At 38.6% G+C, this 21,768-nt stretch overlaps 1 protein-coding gene across 1 annotated transcript in view; it reads right to left on the bottom strand.

The window, feature by feature from the left end:
• The window catches only part of LOC127426293 (chemokine-like protein TAFA-4), a 63,032-nt gene that overhangs the window by 13,201 nt on the left and 28,063 nt on the right, over window positions 1-21,768 (bottom strand). Inside the window, exon 4 of the mRNA XM_051673012.1 lies at window positions 11,020-11,175. Within this exon, the coding sequence (XP_051528972.1) occupies window positions 11,020-11,175 (156 nt within the window). The remainder of the gene's footprint in view (window positions 1-11,019; window positions 11,176-21,768) is intronic.

Here is a 21,768-nt window from a genome sequence, read left to right as displayed (position 1 = left end):
TTGTCAGTCTCTCACAGGACACACTCTGTCTGCACGATTTAAAATATTTGTCTGTGTAATATGTACACATGCGTCAGAAATGTTTATCCCAAGTTCCCTGCATTCTGTTGTGAAGCGCATTACCTGTACAGCCCAAGGAGCCAAAGCTGAGCCTGCCCCCTGCTGACTGCAGAACTCAAAAACATCAAGGCTTATTACATAATTTAGGGGGGAATGATTGTGTTAATTTTTTTCGCACTTATTTTTTCATATAATTAATCACACTAAATGAATGCATTAAATAGACAGCCCTATTTTAACCTCCTGAGACCTGAGCGTTTCTGCTGTTTTTCATTTACATTTTTGATTTGTAACTAGTAGCACATTATAAACATGCCAAAAAAATAAAATAATTCTAGAGCAAATAGTTTTCCGAAATAGTTTTCTTTATTGCAACATATGTGGTAACATTTTAAATAATACCAAGCTTTAGAAAGTCAGATTTTTTTTTATCAAATTGTTTGTTATGTTTCGTGGAGTGTTGTTTATTCATGTTTTTGAGACATTACAGACAGAACATCAGAAATTAGCATAATTAATTCTGATTCAAAGTAATGGCTAGCATCATCCAATCACTGCCAACCATGTTAAAATAAAATAATCCATTATAAATTCTGAATCTACTCTGATTCTCAATGTAATAATTTATAGTAAATAAAGGATTTCTAATGAAAAATGTCCTAAAGTAAACATTAGTGTACATTGTGTTTAGCAGCGTGGCATTTCACGATAAATCGCTCAAATTTTTATAATTGTATACAGGGACGTAGATTCCGGGGGGGATGTGGGGAGGTAACCCCCCAAATAATCAAAACAAGCAAGTACAATCCCCCCAATATTTATACTAGAATCAATGGAATCATGTAAATTCTTCACACTGCAACCCCCCAATGTTCAAGCCAAATCTACACCCCAAAGACAAACTCCTGTGGTCGGCACCATATTGATTGGTCACATGAGTCCATGTGTCGAAAGTTTAACCCTTCACTGTTAGCACAGAGTCTTCTTAACTGAGACTAGTTGGTTTAAATGAATTTAAATTATACATTGCATATAGCAAAGCCAAAATAAAATGTCCACACATGTGTGTGAGGAGTCACACGATGTTATATATTTTTGTCTTTGGACAAAAATATACTTCATGAAAGCCAAGTCCACGCAATTTACTATTTACATTATTTGTTTGCCAAAATAATGTTTTAATATTATTGTATGCTACCTTTTCCATTTTTTGTTTTTCATGAATCATTTTGTGGCTCATAATTGTTTTACTTTTTATTAGGGTAATTTATCACAAAGGTCAGCATGTGTTCAATTAACTTTTTGCCTGGGCAATATCAGTGAAAATGTTCTGTAGCTTTTTTGTAGCCAAAACTTTAAGGTATGTGGCTATACAGAAAATGACTTTCAAAAATAAACCTACCCTGATAAATATTGATGTTAAAGGAGATATTATTGGGTGAATTAAGTGATAAAAAGCAATAAACCCAGTTTAGATTTGCTGACTAAACTGGTCATAACCAGCAGTGTATTAAGCTTGTGATGTAAATTAATGGAATACAGGTGCATCTCAATAAATTAGAATGTCGTGGAAAAGTTCATTTATTTCAGTAATTCAACTCAAATTGTGAAACTCGTGTATTAAATAAATTCAATGCACACAGACTGAAGTAGTTTAAGTCTTTGGTTCTTTTAATTGTGATGATTTTGGCTCACATTTAACAAAAACCCACCAATTCACTATCTCAAAAAATTAGAATATGGTGACATGCCAATCAGCTAATCAACTCAAAACACCTGCAAAGGTTTCCTGAGCCTTCAAAATGGTCTCTCAGTTTGGTTCACTAGGCTACACAATCATGGGGAAGGCTGCTGATCTGACAGTTGTCCAGAAGTCAATCATTGACACCCTTCACAAGGAGGGTAAGCCACAAACATTCAATGTCAAAGAAGCTGGCTGTTCACAGAGTGCTGTATCCAAGCATGTTAACAGAAAGTTGAGTGGAAGGAAAAAGTGTGGAAGAAAAAGACGCACAACCAACCGAGAGAACCGCAGCCTTATGATTGTCAAGCAAAATCGATTCAAGAATTTGGGTGAACTTCACAAGGAATGGACTGAGGCTGGGGTCAAGGCATCAAGAGCCAACACACACAGACATGTCAAGGAATTTGGCTACAGTTGTCGTATTCCTCTTGTTAAGCCACTCCTGAACCACAGACAATGTCAGAGGCGTCTTACCTGGGCTAAGGAGAAGAAGAACTGGACTGTTGCTCAGTGTTCCAAAGTCCTCTTTTCAGATGAGAGCAAGTTTTGTATTTCATTTGGAAACCAAGGTCCTAGAGTCTGGAGGAATGGTGGAGAAGCTCATAGCCCAAGTTGCTTGAAGTCCAGTGTTAAGTTTCCACAGTCTGTGATGATTTGGGGTGCAATGTCATCTGCTGGTGTTGGTCCATTGTGTTTTTTGAAAACCAAAGTCACTGCACCCGTTTACCAAGACATTTTGGAGCACTTCATGCTTCCTTCTGCTGACCAGCTTTTTAAAGATGCTGATTTCATTTTCCAGCAGGATTTGGCACCTGCCCACACTGCCAAAAGCACCAAAAGTTGGTTAAATGACCATGGTGTTGGTGTGCTTGACTGGCCAGCAAACTCACCAGACCTGAACCCCATAGAGAATCTATGGGGTATTGTCAAGAGGAAAATGAGAAACAAGAGACCAAAAAATGCAGATGAGCTGAAGGCCACTGTCAAAGAAACCTGGGCTTCCATACCACCTCAGCAGTGCCACAAACTGATCACCTCCATGCCACGCCGAATTGAGGCAGTAATTAAAGCAAAAGGAGCCCCTACCAAGTATTGAGTACATATACAGTAAATTAACATACTTTCCAGAAGGCCAACAATTCACTAAAAATGTTTTTTTTATTGGTCTTATGATGTATTCTAATTTTTTGAGATGGTGAATTGGTGGGTTTTTGTTAAATGTGAGCCAAAATCATCACAATTAAAAGAACCAAAGACTTAAACTACTTCAGTCTGTGTGCATTGAATTTATTTAATAAACGAGTTTCACAATTTGAGTTGAATTACTGAAATAAATGAACTTTTCCACGACATTCTAATTTATTGAGATGCACCTGTATAATTATAGACATTTGGATTAAAAGGCAAATAACTGAATTGTGTTGACAAGTTTAAAATGGAGAGTGTTTTCTAAGTTTCTAATTGTAATATAATGTAAACATACCTTAAATACCTGCTATCTAATACAAATTAATTTATTTAAAAAAGTATAACAAATTTTGAGGCAAATAAAGAGATTAATTAGTAATAATGCAAAGTATTACACAGCTCTCTGGAATACTTGATTCTGATTGGCTAATCATGCCAATTGGCTGTAAAAATATATACAGTATATATATATTTTTATAATGACCACTAAACTGTATAATTGACCGCTGTCAACTAGCAATGCGAGTTTCATGTCTCCTGTATCACTTTGCTCTCTCAGAACAATATTTTATATCCATTTCTTTATTTCTTGGGTAAGTGACCATGTAATAAGTAAGATAATGTAAAGTCAGCCAGTTATTAATCGCAAAACAAACCCCTGCAGACCCATCAGAATCCCGATCATCCTTTTTAAGGTTTATTTTGCGATAATGACCAGCTGACTGTATGACACATTATTCCTTCCTTTTTTGCTTTAATTAAGTTAAAATATCTTACACTGCAGCAGCTGAAAATTTAAAATTATCCACAGGCTTATGCTTGAATAATAGCACTTCCTGTGGACTAAAGTCTAGATGAACGAGGTGCTGGACATATTAGACAGGGCCATGGTGTGCTGAGCACTGAAATCCAAATCACAGATGGCAGAGGCTCAGAGGGAGCTTGCCTCAAGCCCTAAAGCAGAGCACAAATCCCAGGCACACAGGCAGAAACAGAGGCTCTCATGCAGAGTAAAACATAGAGCTGAAATGGAATCTCTCTCTACCTTCCCCTTCACTCTTTCTAATGAGATTTTAATGGGAAGGTACCAGCCAGAACAGAGTATCTAAGGACCTATACATCAGACTGCAGAGATATCAATGCCTTTTTTTATTACATTCTTATTGAATGAGATTTAAAGATCGAATTTTAAAGTTGATTTGCCATAAGAAGGTATAAGTCTGTCTCAGGTCTCATCCTCTGAATATTCTGATGAAGTTTCTTTTAGCCACTAATAAGGCTTCTATGTGGATTTTCACTAATGTTGTAATAATATGTGAATGGGTAAAGTGCCCTCCAATGGCCAAACAGAAAAAACACACAATACAATTCCACAATACGATCTACTGCAGGAAATAATTTTTTCTCAATCGCTTTGGCTCAATTCTCGAATGAGAATTCTTTTTTTCAAAACATTAAGTTCAAATCTCTGAACACTTAGTTTCTTGTTCACACCAGATTTGAATTTCTTATTCATTTAAGCAAATGGCACGTGTTTTGGCACATGGGTGCAAAAGGTTAAGTACAATTGTCTACAATTTACACTATAACTAAATGCACATGGCTTGCTGATCAAAACTGATGAGTTGATTCTCAATGAAATTGTCATACTCTTCACAACTTCTAAACATTTTTTCATCCTGTGAGCCATCACATGCAAAATGATCCATTCAGTTATCAAAATCTGTCAGATATACATGTATATTCCATAAACATCTATGACATGGAATGTTTTTTCATTGTTGCAGGTTTTATTTCATTTTTTGTATGTATGTCATTTTGTGGCAGTTTTCTGTTCACTATATATGAATTTCGTTGTAAGAAATGTGTAAAAATGGACATGCAAATGTGAATTTTCTATTTACATGTAACACATTGCTACAAAACTAAATGTACTGTATACATACAAATGTGCATATTCTTTTTCTGTATACTACAGTATTGTACAGTATTGACCTTTCCCAGTAAACTTTTACCTGCTGTTGAAATCGGTATCTAAAAAGCTCAGTGTGATACACAATAGCATTCAGCTAGACAAAACTGACATTCTTGTATAGTACAGTAAGCAGTCAGTGTCAACAAAAAATTAGAACAAAAATGAAATTTGTATATAACAAACATTTCCAGGATTGACTGAAAAAAATGAAAAACGTTTCATTTGGTGGCATTGGCCAATTTACTGACACAATAACTAGGTTTTGAATCATGAATTGAATGTTTTGGGTGTGTTGCTACATTTTGCAGACATGCAATAGAGTTATGATGTCCCATAAAACAGTTGTGACAATTGCACTTACAGTATAGAGAATGTTAAGACTGATTCAAAAAATGAGCCAAAGCGATTGAGAAAAACTGTAAAAGTTTGCACACACCTACTCATTCTTCATTATTATGGATGGATGGATGGATGGATGGATGGATACTAATTTCAATTTGTCAAGTTAAGTATAGTTATACACACAAAACTAATTTCAAGCATTTAAGCACAAGCCTTTAGATCAAAAGTCTTTTAGGATGATAATAAATATAAGTTGAGTCAAGTGTGTTTAAACTTTTGACTGGAAGTTGATAAAATAAGCTAAAGACTATAAAGTTTCTCATTCAGAATGAATTTGAATACTACACTACTCAATATCTGCTAGCACGTTGAAGCTAAGAGGCAATATTTTACTCTCAAATTACAAATAGCACACTGACCTAACTGAGCAATATTTATCTGGTAAAACATTATAATAAGGTTGTATTTGTCATCATTAATTAATGCAGTATCATCTAACTATTAACAATATTTTTACAGAATTGATTTTGGTTAATGTTAATTTCTAAATATACTATTGTTCATTTTTTTACATTTATATGTAGAAATTATCAAATAAAAATTAAATGATGTAAAAATTACTTATTGTACAGTGTTGCCATTTATGTGGTATAAACACAATCAGGATCTCATTTAGGATTACCGTATCATCATAGAAAACACATAGAACACATGGAACACATGTGGTGACTTATGGAAACACTTAAAGGAATAGTTCACCCAAAAATGAAAATTCTCTCATTATTTACTCACTTTTATGCCGTCCCAGATGTGTTTGACTTTCTTTCTCTTGCTGAACACAAACAAAGATTTTTAGAAAAATATTTCAGCTCTGTAGGTCCTTTCAATGCAAGTGAATGGTGACCAGACCTTTCAGCATAAAAGTAATCTATACGACTCCAGTGATTTAATATGTACAGTTGTGCTCAAAAGTTTGCATACTCTGGCAGAAATTGTGAAATTTGGCATTGATTTTGATTTTCTTTTGAATTTAAGGATAGTGATCATATGAAGCCATTTATTATCACATAGTTTTTGGCTCCTTTTTAAATCATAATGATAACAGAAATCACCCAAATGGCCCTGATCAAAAGTTTACATACCCTTGAATGTATGGCCTTGTTACAGACACACAAGGTGACACACACAGGTTTAAATGGCAATTAAAGGTTAATTTCCCACACCTGTGGCTTTTTAAATTACAATTAGTGTCTGTGTATAGTCAATGAGTTTGTTAGCTCTAACGTGGATGCACTGGGCAGGCTAGATACTGAGCCATGGGGAGCAGAAAATAACTGTCAAAAGACCTGCATAACAAGGTAATGGAACTTTATAAAGATCTCCATTCTGGGGAGATCTCAAACGTGCGGTTCATGCAAGATGACCAAAGACTTTGCATGATCTGGAGGCATTTTGCCAAGACGAATAGCTATACCACCTGCAAGAATTTGGGGCCTCATAGACAACTATTACAAAAGACTGCACACTGCCATTGATGCTAAAGGGGGCAATACACAGTATTAAGAACTAAAGGTATGCAGACTTTTGAACAGGGGTCATTTAATTTTTTTTCTTTGTTGCCATGTTTTGTTTTATGATTGTGCCATTCTGTTATAACCTACAGTTGAATATGAATCCCATAAGAAATAAAAGAAATGTGTTTTGCCTGCTCACTCATGTTTTCTTTAAAAATGGTACATATATTACCAATTCTCCAAGGGTATGCAAACTTTTGAGCACAACTGTATGTCTTCTGAAGTGATGCAATCACTTTGGGTGAGAAACAGATCAATATTGCAATCCTTTTTTTCTATAAATCTATATTCTCACTTTCACTTTCAGAATGTGAAAGTGGAGATTTATAGTAAAAAAGGACTTAAATATTGATCTGTTTCTCTCACGCCTATTATATCGCTTATGAAGACAGATTTAACCACTAGTCTTATGGATTACTTTTATACTGCCTTTGTGTGATTTTTTTTAACTTGAAAAGTCTGGTCACCATTCACTTGCATTGTATGGACCTACAGAGATGAAATATCCTCCTAAAAAATTCCTTTTGTGTTCAGCCAAATAAAGAAAGTCATACACATCTGGGATGGCATGAGGAGGAGTAAATGATGAGAGAATTTTTCATTTTTGGGTGAACTATCCCTTTAAATGATGGCTCAAACAAAGTGCTGGATAATTTTAACAAGCAATCTAAACAGACCAATTTGATAAATAAATCGGATTTTGCAACACTACTTGAGAGTGAAGATATAGGAGAGCGTGTTTGATACGATACCTCTGAGCCTCTGCCTGTTTTATGTACTTCGTGCACTCACTCAAAAATGCCCTTATACGTGTGGGAATTGTGGCATTGAATTGAAGCAAAACGTAACATCAAGCATTTTGTCATGCTGCACACTACTTGTTGGGAAAATAGTTTGTTTCTGGAAAAGCTACACAAATTGAGATACTGATACACTTCTGAAAAATGAAGTTAATAGTGTCTCTACTTGTAGTTAGCTGCTCCTGAGTCCTGACTAACACTGCTATGAGTATTAGATATTTATAAACTTTCAGAAGCTGATGATAGGTTCCTCTGTGACCTTCCTCCTGAGGGGTGTTCTTGGGGAAGAAAGTGAGACTGGTGGCCTGGGGGATTTAGAGATACAGCAGTGTTGATAGAGAATAATTACCCTCACCTCTCTCTCCTTCACTGGAACAAACACAGGTCAATCATACTAACTCTCTCTTAAATCAGCACAAAGCCAACATAACCTCTCATGTGACCTCACACACTGTCTCTCTCTTTCTTTCTTGTTGGAAATTTCTGTCAGGGTAAGAAATTAACTGCCACAAAAATGCCACCGAAAGTGACAAAAAAATTATGTTTTAAAGCTCTTGTGGACATGGAGGACCTTTCAGTTTTTTTAAGCCAGAAGCTGATTTAAGGCTATAAAATAATTTTTCAGTTATTTTTACTGTTTTTATGTATTTAGGTGCAATGAAGTACAATAAAGAATTATAACAAAACATAACATTAAAGAAAACTCTTATTTTATGAACTGACTCAGACATACTGGGCCTTCTCTCCTAATCTGCAGACACACACACACACACACACACAGAGAGAGAGAGAGAGAGAGAGAGAGAGAGAGAAATTAACTTGGGCTTGGGGTAAAAATGCCCCAGATATTAAAAGTTTTGGGGCAAAAAATTCCTTTGTTTGTTTGTTTGGTTGTAATCCAACATCTACAGTATAATAGTAATCATTATTATTAATTACATTTTTCTGGTGATTTAGAGGGTCACACTAAATTAACCTATTGCTTAAACTTATCACTGTACCTGTATACACTACTATATCTATACATCTATATATTTTGTTGTTTTTTGTTTTTGTTTTTTTGTTTTGTTTTTTTCCTTTTTTTCTTATATGTGTGTGTGTATATATGTGTCATTGGTCTCTTACTTTGTATAAGCTGCTATGTCTTGTTAATTTGTGTATTTTGTTCAATAAAAAATAAATAAATAAAATAAAATAAAAAAAATAACATCTACAGTATACTGTATTTTAGGTCTATGTACTATACATAAAAAGTGATGGCAGACAGTAGAGAGCTGTATAATCTAACATAGAGATGGGTTTATTATATAAAATGTATTCTACAGCACACTTATGCTTCTTTGATTTTAATTTCATCATTGTTCAGATTGAGTATATACATCAATTAATGTATTCAATTAAAGTATTTGATGGATTGATGAATGACATGTAGTGTGAATTTATATGGTTAGACAAAAATATACTTCCATAAAGGTGAAAAATGCCCCTGAAATTCCAATTCCAGGGGGCAAATATTGCCCCTTAATAAAAAAGTTAATTCTAAAACTGTTCTCGATTACTTCTGATTGCTTCTGCCCCATAAATGTGCATAGGACCCATTTTTGTCATTACATGAACTATAGTCAAAGAGAGCTGTGAAAGTCATAACACAGAGTACCTCCTCTGGTGCAACTTCCCTTTCTATTAGGGTCTTTTGTCTCATGTGTCAAAGAAGACAAAGAAGAAAAATGGTTGCCGGCATTCGCCCTCTTGCCTTCATAACTAAAGAGTGCACGCACGACTGAAGGGACACATTTAAAGCTCCTTCATCACCCAAACCATTGTACACTTACTTGTCCTAAACCTTTAACCATTAGAGAAGAGATGGAGGGGAGGACAGTGTAGTCACATTTGTTGTACTGATAACAGCTGAGACATACCTAATATTGTGCCTTTGTCTATAAAGGTAAAGTTGTGTTATTATTGTGAATCAAACACAATTGTTAACATAATTGTTAATTTAAAAAAGGTTCTCCACACAATACCTTTCAGCCCAATCTGTAATAATAAAAGTAGATTATGTGAAGTACGCACATTCAGTGAAAATAGATCAACTACAGTAGCTCAACTAAAATAACAATGAGCCTTTTGCTCTAAACATTATGTTTGAGATAACCACTTGTGATCAGATCACCCGATTTGCATGTTAATATCAGGCGTAAACACAGCAGGTGTTCGTCCTCTTCGGGAATTCAAACTATGATACAACCAGTGTTGTAATGTTTATTTATTTCACATGGTACTTAAAAATAGTAATCCACTACAAATTACTAATTATTTCTCTAAAAATTGTAATCAGATTACTTTACTAATTACTTTAATGAAAAAGTAATCACATTAATAATTACTTTAAGTTACTTTCTTAGAACACTTTTCCACTCAACAAATTCAAAATAAAGTCTAATGATATATTTCTTTCTTGTTCATTGTTACCAGGGTTGGGGAGTAATGAAATACATGTAACGGGATTACGTATTTAAAATACAAAATATAAGTAACTGTATTTCACTACAGTTACAATTTAAATAATTGTAATTAAAATACAGTTACATTCAAAAAGTATTTTGATTACTGAACAGATTACTTTGCATTTTATTGTCATTTGTTTCATTTAATATTTAGTGCTTTCAGATGGAAAACATTTATACATATAAATGATGCAATCCAAAGTGCATTTGAACAGCAGTGAAACACTTTCTTATGATGTGTTACATTCATACGAGCAGACAGAGAAGTAAGTTTGAAGTAAGTTTGGAGTAGAAGAAATAGAAATAAACCTTGTGTAAATTGTCAGCTTTACTCTAAGGTCAGATGCTATTTCTAGCCATTTTACATGCACATGTTACCAGGCACGATCATATTTTTTTATCAAGAAAATTCACATTGGATCATAATTTCTTTTTTTCTAGAAAGACCTTTGATATTAGGGAAAATTCGTATTCTTAATAATAATTTTTGTATTGTTTTCCTGTAAAAATATCTAAAAATCCTTAAAAAAAAAAGGGTGAGGGGAATTGAACTGCAACTGGGTGACATGGATTTGAGGTGAATATTTATGAGTCACTTTCATCTCAGGGGACATTGTTGACAAACATCCATTTCAGAATAAGAATAAGACAGGTCTGAAATGGCTGTGATATTTAAGTAAAGGGGAACTGAAAGATTACAGTAATTGGATTACACCCAATTCTGGATACAACTTACAGTTGTATCTAAACATTAAACTGTTTAGTTAGAATGGCAGTATACTCTTACTTGTAGCCTATATTCAAAGTTATTCAAGATGATTGTGCTTACCCTCCACACAAGACGGCTGGGCATGTGTTGTCCCGGCGACCTGGCCAGGAAAGCAGGAGCACTTGACGGTCTGTGAACGTTCCTCAATCTTGTTCTTATTGCAGCAGCGGTGGATGGCCACCACCTCACATGTTCCCTGCTTCACTTGGTATGAAGCTGTGGATAGGAATAAAAGATAAAATAATTATGATGTTAGCAGTGATAACACATAATCTCACGTTACTGCTCAAGACAGCTTATCATAAAAATATTGACAAAAAGCTTTTGCTCTGTTCTAGGCTGGGAGAGTTAAAGAGATCAACCACAAATTAAAATTCTGTAAAAAAAATTGCAATGCATAAAATCATGCAGATATGGGTCAGGAGCTTCAGTTAATGTTCACATCATCAGAAAGCTGAGGCTGCAATTTGCCTACCATCTGTGTACCTCAGCAGAAATTGAGATTCATCAGACAAGGTTATGTTTTTCCAGTCTTTAACTGTCCAGTTTTGGTGAGTCTTCAATCTCAGTTTTCTGTTCTTGGCTTATAGAAGTGGAACACGAGGTGTTCTTCTGCTTTTGTAGCCCATCTGCCTCAAGGTTTGATGTGTTGTGCATTCTGAGATGCTATTCTGCTTACTACAATTGTACAGAGCGGTTATCTGAGTTACCGAAGCCTTTCTGTCAACTCAAACAAGTCTGGCCATTCGCTGTTGACCTCTCTCATCAACAAGGCATTTCCATCCACAGAACTGCCACTCACTGGATGTTTTTTGTTTGATTGTTTTTTGGCACCATTCTGAGTAAACTCTAGAAACTGTTGTGCATGAAAATCCCAGGAGATCAGCAGTTACAGAAATACTCAAACCAGCCCATCTGGCACCAACAATCATGCCACAGTCAAAATCACTGAGATCACATTTTTTCCACATTCTGATGGTTGATGTGAACATTAACTAAAGCTCCTGACCCGTATCTGCATGATTTTATACATTGCATGAATATCTACTGTAGGTGTACAGGTGTTCCTAATAAAGTGGTTGGTGAGTGTAGATATGCTGATGTTCTCTTTCCCAGCTAGAGAAATTGTAACATTAGCATGTAAAGCCTGTTCTGCCAGTTAGCAGCAAGACAGAGAGTATGAGAGATCAAGAGAGGAAATGCCAAGTTTATTTGTGTACTGTAAGTATGTAAATAAACATAAACTTGGTTTGCTTTTGGATTCAACACTAATTATTAATAATAATAAACTATGCGCTGCTTGAAAAAATATCTATATTTAATGAGTGGCAGAATCTAACAAGCAGCTAAAGGGCTGCCAGGACCAAGTTTCCCCTCTCTCACTTCCACTTGGCAGAGTGGTACTGTATACATAATGAAAACAGAGCTGTTCTCCTGTTCAGAGTGTAAATAAGAGGCTTGAGCATTGGATTTTTTACAGCCAGCCTAACACGAGTGCAGGATCACAGCCAAGATTTTTGTCATGAAGAAAAGTGGGTTCCACTAAGCAGCAAAGGTATGAGTTCAGTATTGGGTTGTGGAGTAATATGATTGCCCACAATTCACTATGACATGTTTATGAGCTGTTATAACAGGTGGCTAGAGACAGAAAAAGATCCAAATGATTTAAATCACAGTGTGGACAAAGAAGGAGAGAGTTATTAAAAACAAATATGCCAGCATTCCATAAATGTCAGTAGACAGACCGTCAGTGTTTACTTATATATTTATATATGATATAACCATCTGCCCTGCTGTCATGAGAGAGAGAGGAGGGGAGTTGAACTGCAAGCAGGTGACATGGATTTGAGGTGAATATTTATGAGTCACTTTCATCTCAAGGGACATTGTTGACAAACATCCATTTCAGAATAAGAATAAGACAGATCTGAAATGGCTGTGATATTAAAGTAAAGGGGAATTGAAAGACCAGAAAGGCATGGAAATACATTGAAAACACATTTTTAAAAAAATAGAAACTAGGGTGAATACAGGTAATGTAGGACAACTCAACTGAAATACTTAAACTTAATCGTCTACCATTATGTGCATATTCTTCCATTACTAAATATCAGCGTTGAGTTCATCTTAAAGTATGGAATGACAATGATGTAGCCATTTAGATCATATCTTTAAAAAAAAAAACAATGATCAATTATCAAGAAGTGTGACACTAAGCTGCATTCACTCTCCAATAAATACAAATAGTTTATTATTAAATGTAAACATTGATATAATAGAATGCATTCAAGTTCTCCTTATGGCATGCATGATTTGGGTCTTCATCAATAGTTCACAAAATGTAAATAAACTAAACTGTACAGTCAACATTCATAATTACAACTTCAATCAATAGCCTACCAATTGTCTTAACCATTATTTTTAATTGACATTCTCCCAACCTGGAAAGTCAGGGATAAAAAATAAAAAAAATCCAGAATTTCACTGTTATGACATTGTGGCACCGTTCGTGTGCTTACTAGTTACAGCCTCAAACAGCACACCCATGGACCACCCACAGTAACTGTCTGATGCATATAGCACACAAAACTGGAAAGTGGTTTCTCTATCAACTCAGCGCAAATCTGATTGGCTGGTTCAATGGAACTTCCACGAGTAGACGTACACAGGATGTTTTATTAGTTGTGTTCACAAGGTTCCACGTTGACAGAATGAGCGCTTCTGAGGATGAAACATTCACAGAATTTCCCAAAGTTTGCCAGGTCATAAAATCTTTTAAAGATATTCAGAAGTTTAAGTATAAAGAGTTTCTTTCTGCTAGGCACATAGCAGAAAGTAAAGCGGATTTCCACAAGCAGAGCTGCATTTTCTGCTTTGTTTACATGTCTGTGAAATTCTCTATAATGAGGTTTTCTGTGTTGTACTTAGACTCTCTACACATTTTCTTCAATTCTCCCGTCTGTTTTCTGTGCGATCGCTCACAGAGACTCGCTTTTCATTATATAAACAATTTTTTCTGCCATGCTGGTCTTTTATAAAAGGTATGATACATCTCTGATAACCCCACTCACACCCAAACTGTTGAAAATGTTTTACAAACAGAGAAAAATGGACCTGAAATACAGACCTTTCGCACGAGTTTTGTGAAACATCAGCTGTTAAACGTTACACAGATGCCACACTTGATAGAAGCGGCCGGTGAAAAGATCAGCATGTTTTCTGTGGTGTTTTAGTCAGAAGCAGGAGAATTTGTCAAACATATAGCATTCAAGTGCATGATTTTGTTTCTCACCATTGCGATTCCAAAAACACAAGTAATTCATGACATTACATTGCATTGCATCTGTCAGTGCTCGTTCTGGAAGAGCGACTCAGCTAAATGATGAAGAAAAACTCCAGCACTTTAAGTGGAAAAGTACAGTACAGTACAGGTTTAGTTAAAACGCTTAATTTGATTTTCTTACATTTCCCTTGTGATAAACACTAATTACTGCCAAAGGACAAATACACAATTTTCATGTTATGCGTTTTCTCTCTCATAAAAATCCATTATAATGCATGGTTCCCTAAAACAGTATTAAGACTTGTACTGAGACTGTGGCCCTGTAGAGCTAAATTATTATTTTTTGTGATATATAGCCTACTATTTTTAACACTTTAGTTATATAATTTCTACAAACGGTAGACCAATTTTTTAAAACCAATTTTAAACGGAAAGCTGGAAAAGGGGAAGAAAATGCCTGACAAAAAAATATTGTCTTTCTCCATTGATTGCAGCTTCGTTCTTTTGCAAAAATTAGTGTTTATTAAATGTGAAGACTGATAGAAATATGGTTCTTCCTGATCGTTGTATTAAAGCGGTTTTCATTTTAAGCATATTAGGGGGAGTTCACAACAAATGCATTTTTGTATCTGTCCATGCAGTTTTTCAGTTGTTTTCTAGGTAAACAAGCTCTAGGAGGATCTCTTTAACCATTGATCAACGTATCAATGCTTAAAGCTGGAATGTCCCGTATTTGGCTGGTAGAAAGATAATATATAATTTTAATAATAAAAGATAATTTTTGTCTGAAATATAGTTTTTTAAATATGTATTTTTCACACCACAGTAACACTTAAAATGAATAAGTAAACGCTAAAAGGCGATTAAGAATGGGGAACACTTTCGTAATTACCTTTTTGCCGATTAAAACAGTGACCAGTCATAGCACCTTAAATAACCTAAAATCTTGATGGGTTTTTTTTTTGGGGGGGGGGGGGGGGGGGGGTATATATTCTCCCCTTTTCATGCCCAATTCCCAATGCACTCTAAGTCCTCATGGTGGCATAGTGACTTGCCTCAATTCGGGTGGTGGAGGACAAATCTCAATTGACTCCGTGTCTGAGACTGTCAATCCGCACATCTTATCACGTGGCTTGTTGAGCACGTCACCGCGGAGACCTAGCACGTGTGGAGGCTCACGCTATTCTCCACGGCATCCCCGCACAACTCACCACGCGCCCCACCGAGAGTGAGAACCACATTATAGTGACCATGAGGAGGTTAACCCAACGTGACTCTACCCACCCTAGCAACCGGGCCAATTGGTTGCTTAGCAAGTCACTCAGCACGTCCTGGATTTGAACTTGCGACTCCAGGTGTGGTAGTCAACGTCTTTACTTGCTGAGTTACCCAGGCCCCCCACTAAAATCTTGATGTTGATAATAAAGTGTTCATGGACATGTTTAGCACCAACTATCTATGTGCAAATAAATTTATTGGTGCAATAAATAATTATTTAAAAAAATTAAATTGTCACTCTTATTTTATGTACTGGCTTGTACATGCTGGGCCTACTCTTTAAATATGTACACATATTCACGCACAAACCTACATGGTTTCCATTTCATCAGGCCTTGCCCTCTCTCTACCACTGTGTTATGGAATATGTTTGACAGCTTCCTCCTGGGAATGATAGTACTCCTCAGCTTAGAGAGGTCTCCTTCTTTCTACTTTTCCTTCTCCTTTTATTTCCTCTACTCACCTCTCTGTCTTCTTCCCCTGAGGGTGCATGTGTAGCCACATTACCCCCACCACCCTGTCCTCTCTCCACAACATGGACCTTGCTGGCTGGGCTTTAATTAGAGGAAGCGTGTGGAGTCCAGGGGGTGACTGCTTACAGGCTGGATGCCCGTGTGCATGCCGCTCTAGGGCCCAATGCGTTCTGTCTGTCAACTTCAACATTTCTGGATAAACAACAGATAAGGGCAGATCCCTAACTATGACTATGACTGACACCACAGTGCCTCGCATCAGATCCTGCACAGGCATTGGTGATATAATGAATGATGGATGGTGTGCCTCCATATTCCGGAGATGAGGGGGGTATTCTTTTTGGAAGGAGATGCACACATACATTTTTATCTATTTCATCAGAGAAAGACTGAAAAAGTGTCTGTAATGTGATTTTGTGTCTTTGTTGGTGTCTGTAAAAGTTGAAATGGGTCTAATTGTATTTCACTCTTAAAAGTCAAGGTTCTTCAATGTGTATTTACGGTACCTTAGGTTCTTCTTATCAAGAAACATTTTTCGCTGCATATGAATTAGCTGCATGGTTCTTTGGGGATTAATACAATTCTTCATGTTAGATTAAATGTTCTTTAGATCAGCGGCTTCAGATCAATGATCAACAGATCATTAGTTTCTGGGTTTTTTTAAAGCACAAGTGTAATTTTCTCCACATTAAAAGGTTTTACCTTTAGAGAAATTAATAGTTGTGTTACAGAAAAAGTAAGGTGGCCTCATGAGGGCTGCCTTGTAGAGATCACATGACCAGCCAAATACTACAAATTTTATCTCGCTAACCTCCCTATTATGAGAGACTTTCACTCACAGAATAAATTAATCATAGCTGATGGAAAACAGCACATAAAACCCTTTAGTTTCTTATTGGAACCTTATTTTTTAAAGAGTATAGAATGGTTGTCTGTGCACAATACAATATTGAATGTAATCTCTAGATACCTGGTTATATGGAATTTAATTATATGGAATACCAACATTTGGAGTTCTATAAAACCCAAGCCATTTCATAAGCAACTTGCTTGTTAGCATGACTGCATCTTCTGAAAGCTCAGCATGTGTGCCATTTTGTGCATGTGTGTGTGAGGGAGAAATGGGTCTTGTTTGCCTTGTTAGAGCAGAGAAGCAAGAGGCTGGAGGCTCAGAACTCAAGGGAAGATGCCCCATCACCTCCAAAACCCAAGAACAAAGCCCATACTGCCTCCTACTGGCATAATGGGGTCACGGGAAAGAAATGAGCATGAAATCCACAACCAAACCTTCTTTCTTCCACCAACACCCCTGGTTACAGCAAGCTTGCTTGCTTTGTTTGGCACACAGACGTACACAGCAACCCTTAATGTACCGTTAAGAGTCATTCACAGTTAAATAGATGAGCAATTCCCTGGATTTAACAACACATCATGCTGTGAAATAATGCAGCTAACCGCAGGATGAAGCTCTCGCCCCTAACACTTTTACTCATGTATGACTCACACCTTCCACACACACTGAAAGGTGTCCCCCCTTGGACACTCAAGCGAATTCATCTAACAAATTAATCTCCTGCCCAGGGGACTACAATCACCCACAAGCCAGAGAAAATTACTTTCAGAGATTAGTATAGGTTATTACACATTTATTATACATTAATATATGCATAATAAGGCATGTAACAAAATATTAAGCTAATAATGGCTAAACAGACATGCAAAATTTGTGATAAACATAAGCTGTATCTGGCCCTTTTTATACACTTGGCAGCAGTAGTCATTTGTAAAATTCTCCTCCGCATCATTAAGCACAGTGAGCAGACTCTGGGGATAATCGGACGATTTTGCACAGCTTCTCTTCCAGGATCACAACGTTGGAATTAACCGCCCTGTGTTCCATCGTAGCTCTCTTGTTCTGGATTTTAAAGCATTGCTGTAATGGTCTCAGAGTAATAAATCTCAGATCAGCCTGAAATCAAATAAGATTTCAAGCATGGCTAACTGTCTCTATCCCTGCGGCAGATGCATCTGGGTGTCAAGCTAAACACCATTACCTTGAGCGGATGGGGCAGCCGAGCGATTGATATATTTTGACAGTGTGAGGCGGGTGAGCCTTTGTGTAATTTATCAAGAAGCATATCTTTCTGCTGTCAATAGCTGACTGGCATGTCAGCACCTAAAGGCCAGAGATTTTGTGGCCCTCACTGAGGGAACTCGGTTGATTAGGGCAGCATTGATTAGGTGCAAAAAGTCTGGAATCTTAAAACTGTGATTAAAAAGTCATGGGTGAAAAAAAAAAAAAAAATTTTAACCATAGAACACATATGCAACTTAGCCCCCTTAAATGCTTATGTTGGTCCAAAAAGTCCAAAGTGAAATCTAGAAGCTTATTCTTTATAAAACTACTTAATATTGCAAGGAAAATTAACTGTAATGACAATTTTATGTATGATATATATTTTATAAAATTCTGAAGAGTTTCACACACATTGAAAATGAAGTAAGACTTTTGGGTGACAGTGTGAAAAAGGCTGTATACCAGAAATATGGGCAATTTCCATGTTAAATATTAAATGTCTCAACAATCCTACCCACACAAACACATACAAATAAGTACAATGGACTATGATAAAATATTTTTTATAAGAAAATCTAGTTATAATATTGTAAAATGACAAACTTATGTACTCTATATTGCTGTATAACACAATACTGTATATCTATATTACTCTACGTAGCAATATTTGTTGTTTGGGGTGGTGAGGCGTACAGAATAAAGAAAAGTTGCAGGTTCAAACACATTAAGAAGTGATCCAGGAGCTGTTACCATTGTGCCCTTGCTGTGAACTAAGCATCTATACTCCAGTTATTACATGGGGACTGTCTCTTTAATGGGTAAAATTCATGTAGTAGATCAGTGGTTCCCAGCCCTGTTCCTGGAGGCCCCCCAACACTGCACATTTTGTATATCTCCCTTTTCTGACACACCCAATTTAGGTCTTGGAGTCTCCACTAACAAGCTTATGAGTTGAATCAGGTGTGTTTGATTAGGGAGATATCCAAAATGTGTAGTGTTGGGGGCCTCCAGGAACAGGGTTGGAACCACTGCACTAAATAAAAGTATCATCTGAATGACAACTTGCTTGCATTCTACACATAAATATGAGTGTTAACGTCCTGGTTACTTTTGTAACCTCCGTTCCCTTATGGAGGGAACGAGACGTTGTGTCAATGTAGAGACACTAGGGGTCACTCTTGGGAGCCCAGACACCTCTGATCTTTGAGAAAAGGCCAATGGGAATTTGCCACTCCCCCGGACATACGGGTATAAAAGGAGCTGGCTCGCAACCACTCATTCAGGTTTTGTGCTGAGGAGCCTAGACAGGGTCCCGGCCATTTCAGCAGGTAGTTCAGTGTTGTGGCAGGAGAGACACAACGTCTCATTCCCTCCATCAGGGAACGGAGGTTACGAAAGTAACCAGGATGTTCCCTATCTGTCACTCACTCGACGTTGTGTCAATGTAGTGACACTAGGGGTCCCTATACGAAATGCCACAATTAGCTGAACTGTGTTACGTGGACTGGCGGTGCGAGATGGACAAATCACTGCGTGCCTTGTAGCCAGTGCACCTGGCCGTCACGTAACCACCCCCAATGCCCCTACGAGCATCGTATGGTCCCCCGCATCTCAGGGACAAGTTGACTGCCCAAAATGGAGATAGGCCGTCCCAGCCGTGGCCTCTTCTCTTCTTCTTTTCTCCCCAAAGAAGAATGGAAATCATTCAGCTGGGGGCCATAAGTGTCCGTGATGGGGGGGGGGGGTGTCCATTCCCATTCCCAAGGGGAAGACACCGCGGAGACCACAGCCTGCCTGAAGTGTAGGCAATTGTGTGGAAATACATCACATGGTCTTACCAAGTCTTGTCGGCAGTGTCGCATGTGGAGAAGTCCCCATGGTAGGTCCTACCCAGAGAGGACGGAGCTCTACAAACACGGCAACCTGTGGCAGAGGGAAACTCTGCCCAAGGAAGACGCGGGTTTACCAACAGGGAAACCGTCTCGCGGAAGATACATCACACGGGGTTATAAACCGGCAACCAGCACATGTGGAGCACCTGTACCTGTAAAGGGCCTAATAGCACACATACTGGGCTGGCAACGGTCTGGGAGGATTTAACCTCCTCGCGCCTCTAAGGAACCTGATGATCAGGTCGTGCTTCCCGAGAAACTTACCGTCAACTGCATCGTGGTGTACCGCTATAGCGGGCACGTACACCTTCAAGGTGGAGGGGTGACAGCCGCCCCACCAGCCTCTCCTGCAGGAAGAAAAGTGTCGACCCGACTGCGCATCTCTGGGGGTCTTCGCGTCGGGAAGAACACCACTTAGCGAACAGACACCACTTCAAGGCATACAGGCGCCTCGTAGAGGGCGCCCTAGCCTGAGTGATAGTGTCTACCACCGCAGGTGGTAGGCCACTTAGGTCTTCCGCGTCCCGTCCAAGGGCCAGACATGAAGATTAGGTCTGGTCACGGGTGCCAGATGGTGCCCTGTCCCTGAGAGAAGAGATCCCTCCTCAGGGGAATTCGCCGGAGGGGGGGGGCTGTCACGAGGAGTGTGAGGTCCGAGAACCAAGTCTGGGTGGGCCAGTAGGGTGCTACTAAGATGACCTGCTCCTCATCCTCCCTGACCTTGCACAGGGTCTGTGCAAGTAGGCTCACTGGGGGAAACGCATACTTGCGCAGCCCCTGTGGCCAGCTGTGTGCCAGTGCATCTGTGCTGAGGGGAGCCTCGGTCAGGGCATATCAGAGCGGGCTGTGGGAGGACTCCCGGGAAGCAAACAGGTCTACCTGCGCTTGACCGAATCGACTCCAAATCAGCTGGACCACCTGGAGGTGGAGTCTCCACTCTCCCCTGAGCATGACCTGCCACGACAGCGCATTTCACCCAGGATGTGAGTGGCTCGAAATGACTTGAGTCACTGCTGACTCCAGAGGAGGAGATGGCGGGCGAGTTGCAACATGCGACGCGAGTGTAAACCACCTTGGTGATTTATATACGCTACCATTGCCATGTTGTCCATCTGGACCAACACATGCTTGCCCTGGATCAACGGCCAAAGCCTCCGCAGGTTGAGAAATACTGCCAGCAACTCGAGGCAGTTGATATGCCAATGCAGTCTGTCCAGGAGCCTGCGGCTGCGCGCCCACTGCACATGGCGCCCCAGCCACGCTTGGAGGTGTCTGTCGTAACCACGACGCACCTGGACACTTGCTGTAAGGGGACCCCTGCCCGAAGAAATGCAAGATCCGTCCAAGGGCTGAACAAGCGGCAGCAGATCGGCGTGATGACCACGCGGTGTTTGTCGTGGCGCCATGCCCATCTTGGGACTCGAGTCTGAAGCCAGTGCTGAAGCAGTCTCATATGCATCAACCTGAGTGGCGAGACCGCCACCGAGGATGCCATACGCCCCTGGAGCCTCTGAAATTGCTTCAGTGGGACCGCCGTTCTCCGCCTGAACGACTTTAGGCAGTTCAGCACTGACTGCGCACACTCGCTCGTGAGGCGCAACATCATAGAGACTGAGTCTAATTCCAACCCGAGAAAAGAGATGCTCTGTACCGGGGAGAGCTTGCTCTTTTCCCAGTTGACCTGAAGCCCAAATCGGCTGAGGTGCCTGAGCACCAGGTCCCTGTGCGCACATAACAAGTCTCGAGAGTGAGCTAGGATCAGCCAGTCGTTGAGATAGTTGAGGATGCAGATGCCCACTTCCCTTA

The sequence above is a fragment of the Myxocyprinus asiaticus genome, chromosome 35 (assembly GCF_019703515.2).
Source record: "Myxocyprinus asiaticus isolate MX2 ecotype Aquarium Trade chromosome 35, UBuf_Myxa_2, whole genome shotgun sequence".
NCBI classification, from domain to species: Eukaryota; Metazoa; Chordata; class Actinopteri; order Cypriniformes; family Catostomidae; genus Myxocyprinus; species Myxocyprinus asiaticus.
Note: the sequence above shows the minus strand (reverse complement) of the source record. Positions and strands in the feature narration are given on the sequence as shown.